This window comes from Schistocerca americana, chromosome 2 (genome assembly GCF_021461395.2).
Source record: "Schistocerca americana isolate TAMUIC-IGC-003095 chromosome 2, iqSchAmer2.1, whole genome shotgun sequence".
In the NCBI taxonomy this organism is placed as follows: Eukaryota; Metazoa; Arthropoda; class Insecta; order Orthoptera; family Acrididae; genus Schistocerca; species Schistocerca americana.
In genome coordinates, this window is record NC_060120.1 from 949,970,011 (window position 1) to 949,985,294 (window position 15,284).

The 15,284-nt window shown below is 44.4% G+C and overlaps 1 protein-coding gene across 1 annotated transcript in view; it reads left to right on the forward strand.

The window, feature by feature from the left end:
- Nucleotides 1-3,348: 3,348 nt before the first annotated feature.
- The window catches only part of LOC124596112 (spermatogenesis-associated protein 13), a gene marked incomplete at its 5' end in the record, with an annotated part of 105,567 nt that continues 93,631 nt past the window's right edge, over nt 3,349-15,284 (forward strand). The window contains one exon of the mRNA XM_047135127.1: nt 3,349-3,399. Within this exon, the coding sequence (XP_046991083.1) occupies nt 3,349-3,399 (51 nt within the window). The remainder of the gene's footprint in view (nt 3,400-15,284) is intronic.

The following is a 15,284-nucleotide window of genomic DNA, read 5'->3' on the forward strand; positions in this document are numbered from 1 at the left end:
CCAGAATGAGATTTTCACTCTGCAGCGGAGTGTGCGCTGATATGAAACTTCCTGGCAGATTAAAACTGTGTGCCCGACCGAGACTCGAACTCGGGACCTTTGCCTTTCGCGGGCAAGTGCTCTACCATCTGCTGCTAGTTCTGCAAGGTTCGCAGGAGAGCTTCTGTAAAGTTTGGAAGGTAGGAGACGAGATACTGGCAGAAGTAAAGCTGTGAGTACCGGGCGTGAGTCGTGCTTCGGTAGCTCAGATGGTAGAGCACTTGCCCGCGAAAGGCAAAGGTCCCGAGTTCGAGTCTCGGTCGGGCACACAGTTTTAATCTGCCAGGAAGTTTCATTACTAATGTTGTCCCCCTTACCTATTATCCTTATCACTCGCGGCATTTCGCCGATTCCCGTAAGAGTTAGAGTCCGTTGTGCATCTGCACTGAAGAGATCATTGGCATCCACGCCTTAATTGTACGTATGTATGAGGTTTCTGTTCTTTCAGACATCTCCTAGGGTAGTTCGTGCAGCTGCTGTGAGCACTGTGTCCGGATGGCGTAGTGGTCAGCGCATCTGCCTAGTTAGCAGGAGCCGGGTTCGAATCATGGTCTGGCACAAATTTTGAACTTTCCCCATTGATTTCAATCGATGCCCACTCGCAGCCAATGTCTGTAATTCCTTTGTGTGTTACTGTAGCTATTCCTTAGACCCACACTGTCATTGGCATCAACATTGTTGAATAAACTGCTTATCTGTAATCTTGGGGTAACAATGATCAATGGTCAAAGCAACCCCGAAACAGAGAACTCGTGCACATAGTCTCAGAAATCGTAATGTAACGTCGGATATATACATGTGAACAATAAACTGATCAGTAGTCTGTTTTTGTATGTAATTATAAGTCGCAACAGGTTTGCAAACTTTTGCGTAACAGCGTATACTAAACACCCAAATGAGAGCCAGCACAGAGGTGTAAAACTTTCGGCGATTAGTGGTCAAAGTAACCACTGCAGTCAAAGTGTATCCGGTTTACGGTACCTTTATTAAAAGGTGGAAACTTAAGGGCAATCCTCTATCACGCCACGGGTAAGCTAAGTCGTTTCGCACAGGTCCTTTTTTTTTTTTTTTTTTTTTTTGTTCTTTTTCTTTTGAGTCATCAGTCTCTGGTTTGATGCGGCCCGCATCTCAGAGTAGCATATTTAACAGACGGCCTCAATTATTTGCTGGATATATTCCACTCTCTGCCTTCCTCTATAGTTTTTGCCCTCTACAGCTGCCTCTAGTACCATGGAAGTCATTCCTTCATGTCTAACAGATGTCCTTTCATCCTGTCCCTTCTCCTTATCACTGTTTTCCGCATGTTCGTTTCCTCTCCAACTCTGTGCAGAACCTCCTCGTTCCTTACCTTATCAGTTCACTTAATTTTCAACATTCGTCTGTAGCACCGCTTCTCAAATGTTTCGATTCTCTTCTCTTCCGCTTTTCCCACAGTCCATATTTCACTACCATCCAATGCTGTGCTCCAAACGTACGTTGTCAGAAATTTCTTCCTCAAATTAAGGCCTATGTTTGATACCAGCAGACTTTTCTTGGTCAGGAACGCCCTTTTCGCCAGTGCTAGTCTGCTTTTGATGTCCTTCTTGCTCCGTCCCGTCATTGGTTATTTGCTGCCTATGTAACAGAATTCCTTAACTTCATCTAGCTCGTGGCCATCAATCCTGATACTAAGTTTCTCGCTGTTCTCATTTCTACTACTTCTCATTACTACCGTTTTTCTTCGATTTACTCTCAATCCATTCAGCAGATCCCATAATTCTTCTCCACTTTCGCTCAGGATACCAATGTCATCAGCGAATCGTGTCATTGACATTCTTTAACTTTGAATATTAATTCCACTCTAGAATCTTTCCTTTATTTACATCATTGCTTCTTCGATGTACAGATTGAACAGTAAGGGCGAAAGACTACATCCCTCTCTGACACACTTTTTAATCTGAGCACTTTACCCCTATTTTTCTCAGTATTTCGCACATCTTGCACCATTTTACATTGTCGAATGCTTCTTGCAGGCCGACAAATCCTATGGACGTGGCTCGATTTTCCTTCAGTCTTGCTTCCATTATCAACCGCAACGTCAAAATTACCCCTCTGGTGCCTTTACCCTTCCTGAAGCCAAACTGATCGATATCTACAATAGCCACTGATAATTTAAATGAGAGTAGGGTATAGGAATGGTCGAAGTAGGGAGGATATAAAATGTAGACTGGCAATGGCAAGGAAGGGGATGAGACAGGGTTGTAGTCTCTCCCCGATGTTATTCAATCTGTATATTGAGCAAGCAGTAAAGGACACAAAAGAAAAATTCGGAGTAGGTATTAAAATCCATGGAGAAGAAATAAAAACTTTGAGGTTCGCCGATGACATTGTAATTCTGTCAGAGAAATCAAAGGACTTGGAAGAGCACTTGAACGGAATGGACAGTATCTTGAAAGGAGGATATAAGATGAACATCAACAAAAGCAAAATGAGGATAATGGAATGTAGTCGAGTTAACTCGGGTGATGCTGAGGGAATTAGATTAGGAAATGAGACACTTAAAGTAGTAAAGGAGTACTGCTGTTTGGGGAGCAAAATAACTGGTGATGGTCGAAGTAGAGAGCATATAAAATGTAGATTGGCAATGGCAAGGAAAGCGTTTCTGAAGAAGAGAAATTTGTTAACATCGAGTATAGATTTAAGTGTCAGGAAGTCGTTTCTGAAAGTATTTGTATGGAGTGTAGCCATGTATGGAAGTGGAACGTGGACGATAAATAATTTGGACAAGAGGAGAATAGAAGCTTTCGAAATGTGGTGCTACAGAAGAATGCTGAAGATTAGATGGGTGGATCACATGACTAATGAGGAGGTACTGAATAGAATTGGGGAGAAGAGGAGCTTGTGACACAACTTGACTAGAAGAAGGGATCGGTTGGTAGGACATGTTCTGAGGCATCAAGGGATCACCAATTTAGTATTGGAGGGCAGCGTGGAGAGTAAAAATCGTAGAGGGAGACCAAGAGCACTAAGCAGATTCAGAAGGATGTAGGCTGCAGTAGGTACTGGGAGATGAAGAAGCTTACACAGGATAGAGTAGCATGGAGAGCTGCATCAAACGAGTCTCAGGACTGAAGACACAACAACAACAGGGGTATAGCAGTGTGGAGAGGCTGCTGAAGGAGGCTGTGCGTGTGTTGCAGCGGCGTGTTCCCGTGGCGGCGCGCGACGGCGGGCGGCGCCAGCCCGTGCTCCAGCCCCAGCCAGAGCCGCGCGCACAGCCCCGCGCCGCCGCCGTCGCCCTCGCCCGCCCACGCCGCCCCCGCCGCCGCCTCCGCGCTGCGGCCCGCCACGCCGGACGCCGCCAGGACCGCCCCGGCCACCGTGAGTACCCAACACTCACGGCGCATGCGCGCATGGTACCTTTATGCAGCACCCTTCCTGCTCGCACACTGTCCACGTAGCTTCCCGATGATGAACAAACCCACTAAAGGGTAGGGATGGGAAAAACCGACCGCTGAAAGCTCATACCGATATTTTAGTTCTGAATAACCGGTATTTTTCGGAATTTGCTTGGTCTAGGCTGTAACAGGTAGAACGTCTCCTTTGAAAATTATGAATGACTGTGCTGGAAAACCTCTACGTTATTTGATTTTCATACAGCCGAGCAGAACTGAACGTACTCAGACATTTCTATCTTTACTTATTCTGATCATCACTAAACTGACACACAATATTTTTAGCGCAACCCAATCTGACTTTCAATAATCCCCACAAAAGAATGGCCCTGACTAACAATAACCTATCCCTTCATGAATCACTTACCTCACATAAATCTTTGCTACTCAAATTACTGCAATACAGCGAGCGCCAATACTGCCAGCTAAATAGAAGGTTCTAACTACTGAAGGCACTAACTACTGATACACATGGTTAGCAAATGAAAAATTTTGATAGAGAACAACAATGTATTTACCTTAATAATGTTCAAAAGTCATAATATATGTATCACTTCATGATATCCGGCATTACAGATTTACTCTTTCTGGCGGACACACGTCCAAATCGTCCGCTCTTAAAATTCTGCCATCTCTCTCCCCACATCCACCACTGCTGGCGGCTCACCAACTGCGCAACGCTACGCGCTGTTCACATCCAACTGCTCAACACTACAATAGCAAATATTCCATCAATGCAAACCAGCCACAGACTTCACACAGCACAGTCAGTAATTTTCATATAGAGCGCTACGTTTCGTTACCAACATAAAAACCTAAACAGGCTACTAACACAAGTGTTTTTTTTTTTACTTTTTACTAATAACCAGATAAAAAATAGAAATGTCAGTTAGCCGTTAGCAGCGGCGCTAGAATTTTTGGTTTTTAAGTAAACCTTTTTTTTTAAACAACGAGTAATTTTTAGTCGTAAAATTTCCATTGCTTTGAAATATTGCGTTATTATAGAAAATGAGAAATCTATCAGTGTTATTTTAATGACAAAGCCGACAGAAATGAGCAAAAAAAACACATGCTGTGAGAATTGGTTCAGCTTTGCTGAGACTATAATGTACCTACGAGGGTCACTCCAAAAGAAATGCACACAATTTTTGTAAAAATACAGTTTTCATTCTGCATGTGTGAAAGTTTTTCAGTGTGTAGATAAATCCTTCCCGCTTGTTTTCAAACCTGTTCAGCCGGCCGCTGTGGCCGAGCGGTTCTAGGCGCTTCAGTCCGGTCGCAGGTTCGAATCCTGCCTCGGGCATGGATGTGTGTGCTGTCCTTAGGTTAGTTAGGTTTAAGTAGTTCTAAGTTCTGGGAGACTGATGACCTCAGATGTTAAGTCCCATAGTGCTCAGAGCCATTTGAACTATTTTTCAAACCTGTTCCCGTGACTGGCGCCGACACAGCATGTTTTCAAGAAGGCTGCTACACTTGACGTTCGTCAGAAGCAACGTGCTGTCATAGAATTCCTGTGCTGTGAAAACGAGACCGTGGGAAACATCCACAAGAGGTTGAAAAAGGTGTATGGAGATGCTGCTGTCGATCGCAGTACAGTTAGTCGGTGGGCAAGCAGGTTACGAAGATTCCAATTATTTCTTTTTTATGCTTGGGGGTGCTGCGCCTTACTTTGACGTGCAGCTTTATCTTAACAACACAGAGTAATATTGAGGATTGTCCTCGCAGCGGCAGGCCTCGTGCTGCACACACTCCAGACAATGTGTAGAGAGTTAACGAGTTGGTGACTGCTGACAGACCCATCACAGTGAACGAATTGTCACTCTACGTTGGGGTAGGGGAAGGAAGTGTTTGCAGAATACTGAAAGTGTTGGCGTTAAAAAACGTTTGTGCCAGGTGGGTTCCCAGGATGTTGACAGTGGCTCACAAAGAAACGAGAAATACGATATGCAGCGAACTTTTGGAACAGTACGACAATGGTGGAGATGAATTTCTTGGAAGACTTGTGACAGGTGATGAAACATGGCTACATCATTTTTCACCAGTGACGAAGAGGCAATCAATGGAGTGTGGCATCATGCAAATTCACCCAAGGAAAAAAAAAAAAAAATTGAAAACCACACCTTCTGCTGAAAAAGTTATGGCTACGGTGTTTTTCGATTCCGAAGGACTCTTGCTTGTGGACATCATGCCAAGTGGAACCACCATAAATTCTGAAGCATATGTGACGACACTGAAGAAACTTCAAGCTCGACTGAGTCCTGTTCGACCACATCGGCAAAAGCAGGATGTTTTGCTGTTGCACGACAATGCGCGGCCATATGTCAGTCAAAAAACCATGGAAGCGATCACAAAACTCGGATGGACAACACTGAAACACCCGCCTTACATTCGTGACCTGCTCCATGTGGCTATCATCTCTTTGGAAAACTGAAAGACTCTCTTCGTGGAACAAGGTTCGTTGGTTGGTTGGTTTGGGGAAGGAGACCAGACAGCGTGGTCATCGGTCTCATCGGATTAGGGAAGGATGGGGAAGGAAGTCGGCCGTGCCCTTTCAGAGGAACCATCCCGGCATTTGCCTGGAGTGATTTAGGGAAATCACGGAAAACCTAAATCAGGATGGCCGCGTGGAACAAGGTTTGAAGATGATGACTCCCTTGTGCACGCTGCCAAACAGTGGCTCCAACGGGTTGGTCCAGAATTTTGCCGTGCGGGTATACAGGCGCTGGTTCCAATATGGCGTAAGGCAGTTGAGAGGGATGGAAATTATGTAGGGAAATGAAAACAGTGTTCCTAAAAGCATGTATCTACACACTGTGAAAGTTTCCAACATGTAGAATAAAGCCGGCCGGTGTGGCCGTGCGGATCTAGGCGCTTCTGTCTGGAACCACGTGACCGCTACGGTCGCAGGTTCGAATCCTGCCCCGGGCATGGATGTGTGTGATGTCCTTAGGTTAGTTAGGTTTAAGTAGTTCTAAGTTCTAGGGGACTGGTGACCACTGATGTTAAGTCCCATAGTGCTCAGAGCTATTTTTTTTTAGAATAAAACATAGATTTAAAAAAAAATAGTGTGCATTTCTTTTGGAGTGAACTTCGTATTAGCATGTGGCGAGGCGTATTAGATAGTACGCGTGTACGTGCAGTGTGCGAGACTTGTCCCACCTGGCTTAATGGCAGTTCCTTACTGTCATCGTCAGAAATAAATTGTGTTACAGATGGGCACCATCCCTAGTCTGGAAATATTCTACGAAATATTGAATCAATCAACTACAATGCTCCATTTCCTTTAAAAGATTACAAACTAGAGGAACCGTAATAAACTTGCGATAGCATACACTGAAGAGCCAAAGAAACTGGTATAGGCATGCGAGTTCAAATACAGAGATATGTAAACAGTCCAAATACGGTGCTGCGGTCGGCAACGCCTGTATAAGACAACAGGTATGACGCGCAGCTGCTGGAGTAGTTACTGCTCCTACAATGGCAGGTTATCAAGATTTAAGTGAGTTTGAACGCGGTGTTATAATCGGCGCATGAGCGATGGCGTACAGCATCTCCGAAGTAGTGATGAAGTGGGGATTTTCCCGTACGACCATTTCATGAGTGTACCGTGAATATGAGGAATATCACGCTGCGGCCGGAAAAAGATCCTGCAAGAACGGGACCAACGACGACTGAAGAGAATCGTTCAGCGTGACAGAAGTGCAACCCTTCTGCAAACTACTGCAGATATCAGTGCTGGGCCATCAACAAGTGTCATCGTGCGAACCGTTCAACAAACGTCATCGATATGGCCTCTAGGAGCCGAAGGCCCACTCGTATACCCTTGATGACAGCACGACGCAAAGCTTTACGCTCTGCCTGGGCTGTCGATAACAGGAAGCATGTTGCCTGATTGGACGAATCTTGTTTCTAATTGTATCGAGAGGCTGGATGTGTACGGCTATGGAGACAACCTCATAAACCCATGCACCCTGCATGTAAGGAGGGGACTGTTCAAGATGTGGGGGCTCTGTAATGGTGTGGGGCGTGTGCTGTTGGAGTGATATGGGACCCTTGATACATGTGGATACGACTCTGACATGTGACACGTACGTAACCATCCTGTCTGTTCACCTGCATCCATTCATGTCCATTGTGCATTCCGAAGGACTTCCAACAGGACAATGCGACGTCCCACACGTCCAGAATTGCTACAGAGTGGGTCCGGGAACACTGTTCTGAATTTAAACACTTCCGCTGACCACCAAACTCACCAATGGTTCAATGGCTCTGAGCACTATGGGACTCAACTGCTGTGGTCATTAGTCCCCTAGAACTTAGAACTACTTAAACCTAACTAACCTAAGGACATCACACACACCCATGCCCGAGGCAGGATTCGAACCTGCGACCGTAGCAGCAGCGCGGCTCCGGACTGGAGCGCCTAGAACCGCACGGCCACTGCGGCCGGCTCCGAACTCACCAGATATGAACATTATTGAGCATATCTGGGAAGCCTTGCAACGTGCTGTTCAGAAGAGATCTCCAACCCCTCGCACTCTTACGGATTTGTGGACAGCCCTGCAGGATTCATGGTGTCAGTTCCCTCCAGTACTACTTCCAACACTGGTCGAGTCCATGCCTCGGCGTGTTGTGGCACTTCTGCGTGCTCGCGGGGCCCTACACGATATTAGGCAGGTGTACCAGTTTCTTTGGCTCTTCAGTGTATAAGGAGAAAAGTAATAGAAACAGAAAGTAGCTGTCTTGCTGCGATTATCTACATAATATTCCTTTATCTGCTTGTACCCCTTGAAAACGGACAAATTAACAAAACAAAACAAAAATTCTTCAACCTTAGTTTTTACCTTTCAGCGCTGACTGTTACACAGTACACGAACTGAGAGACATCAGCCATGAAGGTGCCGCAATCGAAATCCGAACTTTACGCAGGGTCTATCTGAATATGCGTAGATGTGCGCAGCTGTGCATTGATGTTGCAGGGGGTCACTTTCATCATCTTCCATAAATGTATTTTTCACTGTATTTTTCATTGTAAACAAATGTTAAGTGCGAAATGATCCTCCAACGCAACATGACTTGAGCAGAATTCTAAAAAAATAGAATCAATACTAGAAAGCAAGTGATTTTTTTATGATATTCTACCATTTACATTTTTCGAGAAAAGCAGCAAACGGTAGATGGATCAAGTTTTATTTGCGCTCTAATTTAATATTTTCATTCTGTGTATCTTCGAACTGAGGCAGGCAATACCTTCAATCTTCTTTCGGTTTCTACGTTGTTACAGGAAATAACAGGAATAAAAACTTCAAAATCTGTTATTTTAGAAAACGGTTATTTTGAGCGGTTTTAGCAGTCCGATTAAAGTGGCTTTGAAAAAAAGAGCGATATAACCGAAAACCGGTTGTGTCAACGATAACCTCCATCCCTACTAAAGGATCCAACACATGGGTGATGGATCGCTGGCGCTATCGCCTGCAACCAGTCGTTCTTCTTTCGACACCGCCCAGTATTTCGAACGTCCCCGCGAGCTTGTCAAGGTCTGCTAAGGAAAATCAGCTCCTGTACTTAGCAACAGTGGCATCTAGTTAATCTGCATATCTTCACAGATAACTGCGAATAAATAAATAGGAATTGTTATTTGTTAAACTTGCTATAATTACGTTACAGATTCAATTCCTCTTTCACTCATTGCTCTTGTAGTTTAAATGGATGCATGTGCACAATGGTTTTGTAGTCTCGGTGTGTCTGTAGAGATGTCAGTAGCTGTTGTAGGCTACCATAACTAATATAGACTACGGCAATTTTCCAAGTACCTCTGGTCAGTTAAGGTTGTACCCGCTTTAGCTGTATGTTCGGTGTGTTGCATACGCATCAGGCGTTACCTCGTAACGATCGCTTTCCTTAGGTATGTGATCAGTGTCTTACTAGGTTCCCTGAATACCAGAAGTGGTGAGCATCTAGAAACTGAGTGAGGATGTATAAAGGGCCGGGTAACATACATAACCTTTTTGTTCTAAATAGTTATCTTCCTGTCCATTCCTTAAGAACAAACAGATAATTTTCGTTTTATTCGAAACTTGTTGATTTGTAATGTGAAACCCTGGGATATTGTAATAAAAATAAAGAAACTACTACAGACTTATCATATTACGCTAGAAAACGCAATATCCTCCACAAAAACGTAAAATAAAAAAGATTGCAGAACAAAAATACACTCCTGGAAATGGAAAAAAGAACACATTGACACCGGTGTGTCAGACCCACCATACTTGCTCCGGACACTGCGAGAGGGCTGTACAAGCAATGATCACACGCACGGCACAGCGGACACACCAGGAACCGCGGTGTTGGCCGTCGAATGGCGCTAGCTGCGCAGCATTTGTGCACCGCCGCCGTCAGTGTCAGCCAGTTTGCCGTGGCATACGGAGCTCCATCGCAGTCTTTAACACTGGTAGCATGCCGCGACAGCGTGGACGTGAACCGTATGTGCAGTTGACGGACTTTGAGCGAGGGCGTATAGTGGGCATGCGGGAGGCCGGGTGGACGTACCGCCGAATTGCTCAACACGTGGGGCGTGAGGTCTCCACAGTACATCGATGTTGTCGCCAGTGGTCGGCGGAAGGTGCACGTGCCCGTCGACCTGGGACCGGACCGCAGCGACGCACGGATGCACGCCAAGACCGTAGGATCCTACGCAGTGCCGTAGGGGACCGCACCGCCACTTCCCAGCAAATTAGGGACACTGTTGCTCCTGGGGTATTGGCGAGGACCATTCGCAACCGTCTCCATGAAGCTGGGCTACGGTCCTGCACACCGTTAGGCCGTCTTCCGCTCACGCCCCAACATCGTGCAGCCCGCCTCCAGTGGTGTCGCGACAGACGTGAATGGAGGGACGAATGGAGACGTGTCGTCTTCAGCGATGAGAGTCGCTTCTGCCTTGGTGCCAATGATGGTCGTATGCGTGTTTGGCGCCGTGCATGTGAGCGCCACAATCAGGACTGCATACGACCGAGGCACACAGGGCCAACACCCGGCATCATGGTGTGGGGAGCGATCTCCTACACTGGCCGTACACCACTGGTGATCGTCGAGGGGACACTGAATAGTGCACGGTACATCCAAACCGTCATCGAACCCATCGTTCTACCATTCCTAGACCGGCAAGGGAACTTGCTGTTCCAACAGGACAATGCACGTCCGCATGTATCCCGTGCCACCCAACGTGCTCTAGAAGGTGTAAGTCAACTACCCTGGCCAGCAAGATCTCCGGATCTGTCCCCCATTGAGCATGTTTGGGACTGGATGAAGCGTCGTCTCACGCGGTCTGCACGTCCAGCACGAACGCTGGTCCAACTGAGGCGCCAGGTGGAAATGGCATGGCAAGCTGTTCCACAGGACTACATCCAGCATCTCTACGATCGTCTCCATGGGAGAATAGCAGCCTGCATTGCTGCGAAAGGTGGATATACATTGTACTAGTGCCGACATTGTGCATGCTCTGTTGCCTGTGTCTATGTGCCTGTGGTTCTGTCAGTGTGATCATGTGATGTATCTGACCCCAGGAATGTGTCAATAAAGTTTCCCCTTCCTGGGACAATGAATTCACGGTGTTCTTATTTCAATTTCCAGGAGTGTATATCAAACAATGCTTCAATATTTTGTCGAACTTAAATCAAACATGTTTCTGTTATTTGTAAATAACTTCCGCATTTATCAATAATAACAGGAATCTCATGCCTTTGATCATAATAAAGAACATACTTTTGAGTACAAAATAACAAAAATAATTATATGTATTTTTATGTATGTGGGTGTAAATTGTACTTGCAACAAAAGTAATTGCTTTGGTTACATAAAAGCGCAGAAGTTACGTGATCAACTAATTTTTATTACTTGTAAAATGCAATTTTTATTTCTTCAGTATATAAAATACACAGTGGACTAACGCTGAAAGATTTGCGGCTCTAATTATGTGCAGAAAAGAAAAAAAAGACAATCCTACCATTTACAACGTCATTTATGTAGTGTGTCAAAACTACAGTAAAGTCCACCACAAATCTTGCTATAAATTGTATGAGGGAGTGTTAGGTAATATAACACGACAGCGGACTTGAGTATAGCTGTAAAACAGGTACGCCCTAAACATTTACATTAAAATCTCCACTTAATATTAAATGATTCTGTTTAGAAGCTACAAACTTTAATAATGCGTATAGTAGTTTCGTAAATAACTCAAAATGACCTTATGTGCCCCGTATGTCGCGACTGCCACTATGAACGTCCAGTGAACTCTACTTCTATAGTATAAGCTTCAAAATGCTAACAGCTGAAAGGCGTCAATGTGCAGAGTGATGCGAAAAAAAAGAACAGATTTCAGCAGTTTATTGCAGTCAAAATATGAGAGAGAGAGAAACACATTGTGCATGTCTCTGGATAGAAGAAGGCTCAAAGTTTTGTCTCAGCTGTTTGCAGCAGCATAACGAGTACATTACTAGGGAAATCGTTTTGTGTGTTGGAATTTGCGCAAAATCAATCCATTGTTCAGATGAAACTTGCAAGAATGCAGCAAGAGGCAGTTCTTAAAAGTTGGTTGTATATGCAAAGGGAAGAGCACTGGTCGGCCACTCACTTCTGATGAAAATGTCGATCCGATCCGAGACGCGTTCGCGCGGAGACCTCAAACAATGGCGTGGCGTGTTCTGAAACGACGCCTGCATGTGAAGCCTTGTAAGTTACAGCCACTGCAGGAATTGCGTCCCGGCGACCATAACAGAAGGTACGAATTTTGCATTTCAAATGATTCAAATGGCTCTGAGCACTATGGGACTTAACATCTGAGGGCATCAGTCCCCCAGAACTTAGAACTACTTAAACCTAACTAACTTAAGAACATGACACATATCCATGCCCGAGGTAGGATTCGAACCTGCGACCATAGTGGTCGCGCGCTTCCAGACTGAAGCGCCTAGAACCGCTCGGTCACAGCTGCCGGATTTGCATTTCAGTTCTCCAGGATACGACAGAATACACTTTTTCTGAACGATTCGTCTTTTCGGACGAATCAACGTTTCATCTGCCGGTTAAAGTAAACGCCATAATGTACGAATTTGGGAATTACAAAATACTGGCGTCGTCGTCGAAATTCAGAGACTTTCTGAAACTGAACATGTTTTGTGCCGTTTCTGTTCATAAAGTTTACGGACCTTTCTTTTTTGTGGAGGAAACTGTGACGGGAATGTCATATTTGGACAGACTGTGAATTGGTTGTTTCCTCAACTTCACGAAGATTCCAATTATTTCTTTTTTATGCTTGGGGGGCTCCGCCTTACTTTGACGTGCAGCGTTATCTTAACAACACCGACTACCTAGACATCCTGGTATTTGCCTGAAGTAATTTAGGGAAAGCATGGTAAACCACAATCGTGATGACCAAAACGAGATTGCAGCTTCTCTCCTCTCGATTACAAGACCGTTCTGTTTAAAACAGCGCAACCTCGTTCAGTTTATCCCTAGTGTACAATACCGTGTTTCAAAGAAAAACCTGGTACTACACTGTTGATTGGAAATCAGCGTGCTTTGGGCTATTGTATATTAGGCGAGACCTACTTAGGGGTCGGTCAGAAGCGGGACGTGGACAATGGGGGAGATGGATATGAACGATCAGAAGCCTTTCAGATATCGTATCGCACGAGACTTGAAGATCAGATGGACCGATCGAGTAAGGGGCGAAGACTTGCTGTAACGACTCAACGAGAAAAATAATTCTAATGAAGAATCTAATGAAACGAAGAGAGAGAATCGTTGGGCATGTATTATGATATTCATCGTTGCTGAAAACGATAGTTAAAGGCATAGGAGAGGTAAAGAATCGCAATGGCATCTCTGGGTATGAGGACATAAATCGAAGTCCTGATGATGTAGTATGCTGCAGTTATACTGAAATGAAGAGAATAGCTACGAAGCAAAAGGATGAAGAGTTGCATCAAAGCAGCCATGAGGTTTGATGACCAAAACACGCACAACTTGGATTTTGAAATAGTAGTAAATGTTTGTACTTTAATTATAAAATAGATGCAAATGAAACGGCGGATAAAATATTAAAAATATCTAGTAATACGTGCAAGGTCAATTCAGTAGCCCCTGTGAAGAACTGGGAACATACCAATCGCAATTTTGGAAGTACACCTGATGTATCAACCCTTTGATTCTTTACTTGCAATTATTTAGCCTCATACGTACTTATCAGAGTAATTTTCCTTTTCACTTAGTCCTCCGGTTTGATGCGGTCCGCCACATCATCATCTCCTGTGATAACCTGCTCATCTCACTGTAACAACATATCCAACGTCCTCAGTTATCTGTTGTATATATTCCAGTTCCTGCCCTCCCTTACAGTTATCCTCACGTGCCATGAAACTTGTTTCTAATGTCTTAACACATTTCTTATCATCCTGTTTCTTCTTGTTGTTAGTGACCACATATTTCTTTCCTTGCAATTTCTGCGGAAAACCTCCTCATTTCTTATCAGTCCATTTGATTTTCAGCGTCCCATAGCACCATATTTCAAACCCTACGATTCTCCTCTTTTCCGTTTTCACCACAGTCCATGACTCAGTACCATACAATGCTGTGCCCATTCGTACAGTCTCAAAAATTTATTCCTCAGGTTGAGGTTGGTGCTTGATACTAGCAGACTTGTTGTCAGAAATGCCGTCTTTGCTTGTGAAACTCTGTATTTTATATTGTCTTTGCATCATCCATCCTACGTTATTTTGCTTCCAAGGTGTCAGAATTCCTTCACTTTGTCTACTTCATTGTCCCCAGTCTCGATAATCAGCAGAAAACCTTGTAGACAGGGCAACTGCGACTGTGAATAATCATATTGAAAATTAAAAAATTTCTTCAGTTGTATCTAATCTTTTTATTATCATATCACAACTGTATCGTGACTCTGGAAACCACATCCTGAGGTTACATGTACATAACAATGAATCATGAGAGATAACAGACCGTAAAGCGTCCACAAACATGGAAAAAATGTAAGTAAATTTTAAAAACATGTAAAATTGAGAAAACTGTACTTGCGTAATTAAGTGATCTGAGATAGGTAGTCTGAAACATGGATCACAATATTCGTTGTCAGACCAAACTAATAAACCGCTAAATGACGCTACGTCAGTGAATCAGAATCACCCAGGCGTTGTGATCCAAGGTTCTACCGACAAATATGGACTTGGATCCCAGTGGTTTATTGGTGTGATCTGGGTTCCATATTCCGGGCTACTTAGCACCTTTCCCTGTTTTACGTGTTTTTAAAACTTCTTTGAAATTTTTTCTTATTACTATTTTAGGATCTGTTGATCTTTCATGATTCATTATTATGCAGATGTCACCTGTGGATGTGATTTTCAGTGGCACGATACCGGTTGTGATCTCGTAACAAAACGATTCTTAAACGTCAATAACTGATGTTTAGATAACGCTAATCTGAGTTCTGTTCCCTTTCATTACTTTCATCTTTCTTCGGTTTACTCTCAATCCATATTCTGTGCTCAGTACACTGTTGATTCAACATGTCCTGTAAGGTAAAGCACTCCGTCGTCAGGTTGCAAGTGGCCCCTCGGGACCATCTGACCGCCGTGTCATCCTCACATGAGGATGCAGATAGTACGGGCGTGTGGTCAGCACACCACTGTCCCGATCGTTATGATGGTTTTCCATGACCAGAGCCGCTACTACTCGGTTGAGTAGCCCTTCAATTGGCATCACGAGGCTGAGTGCACCCCGAAAAATGGCAACAGCGTATGGCGG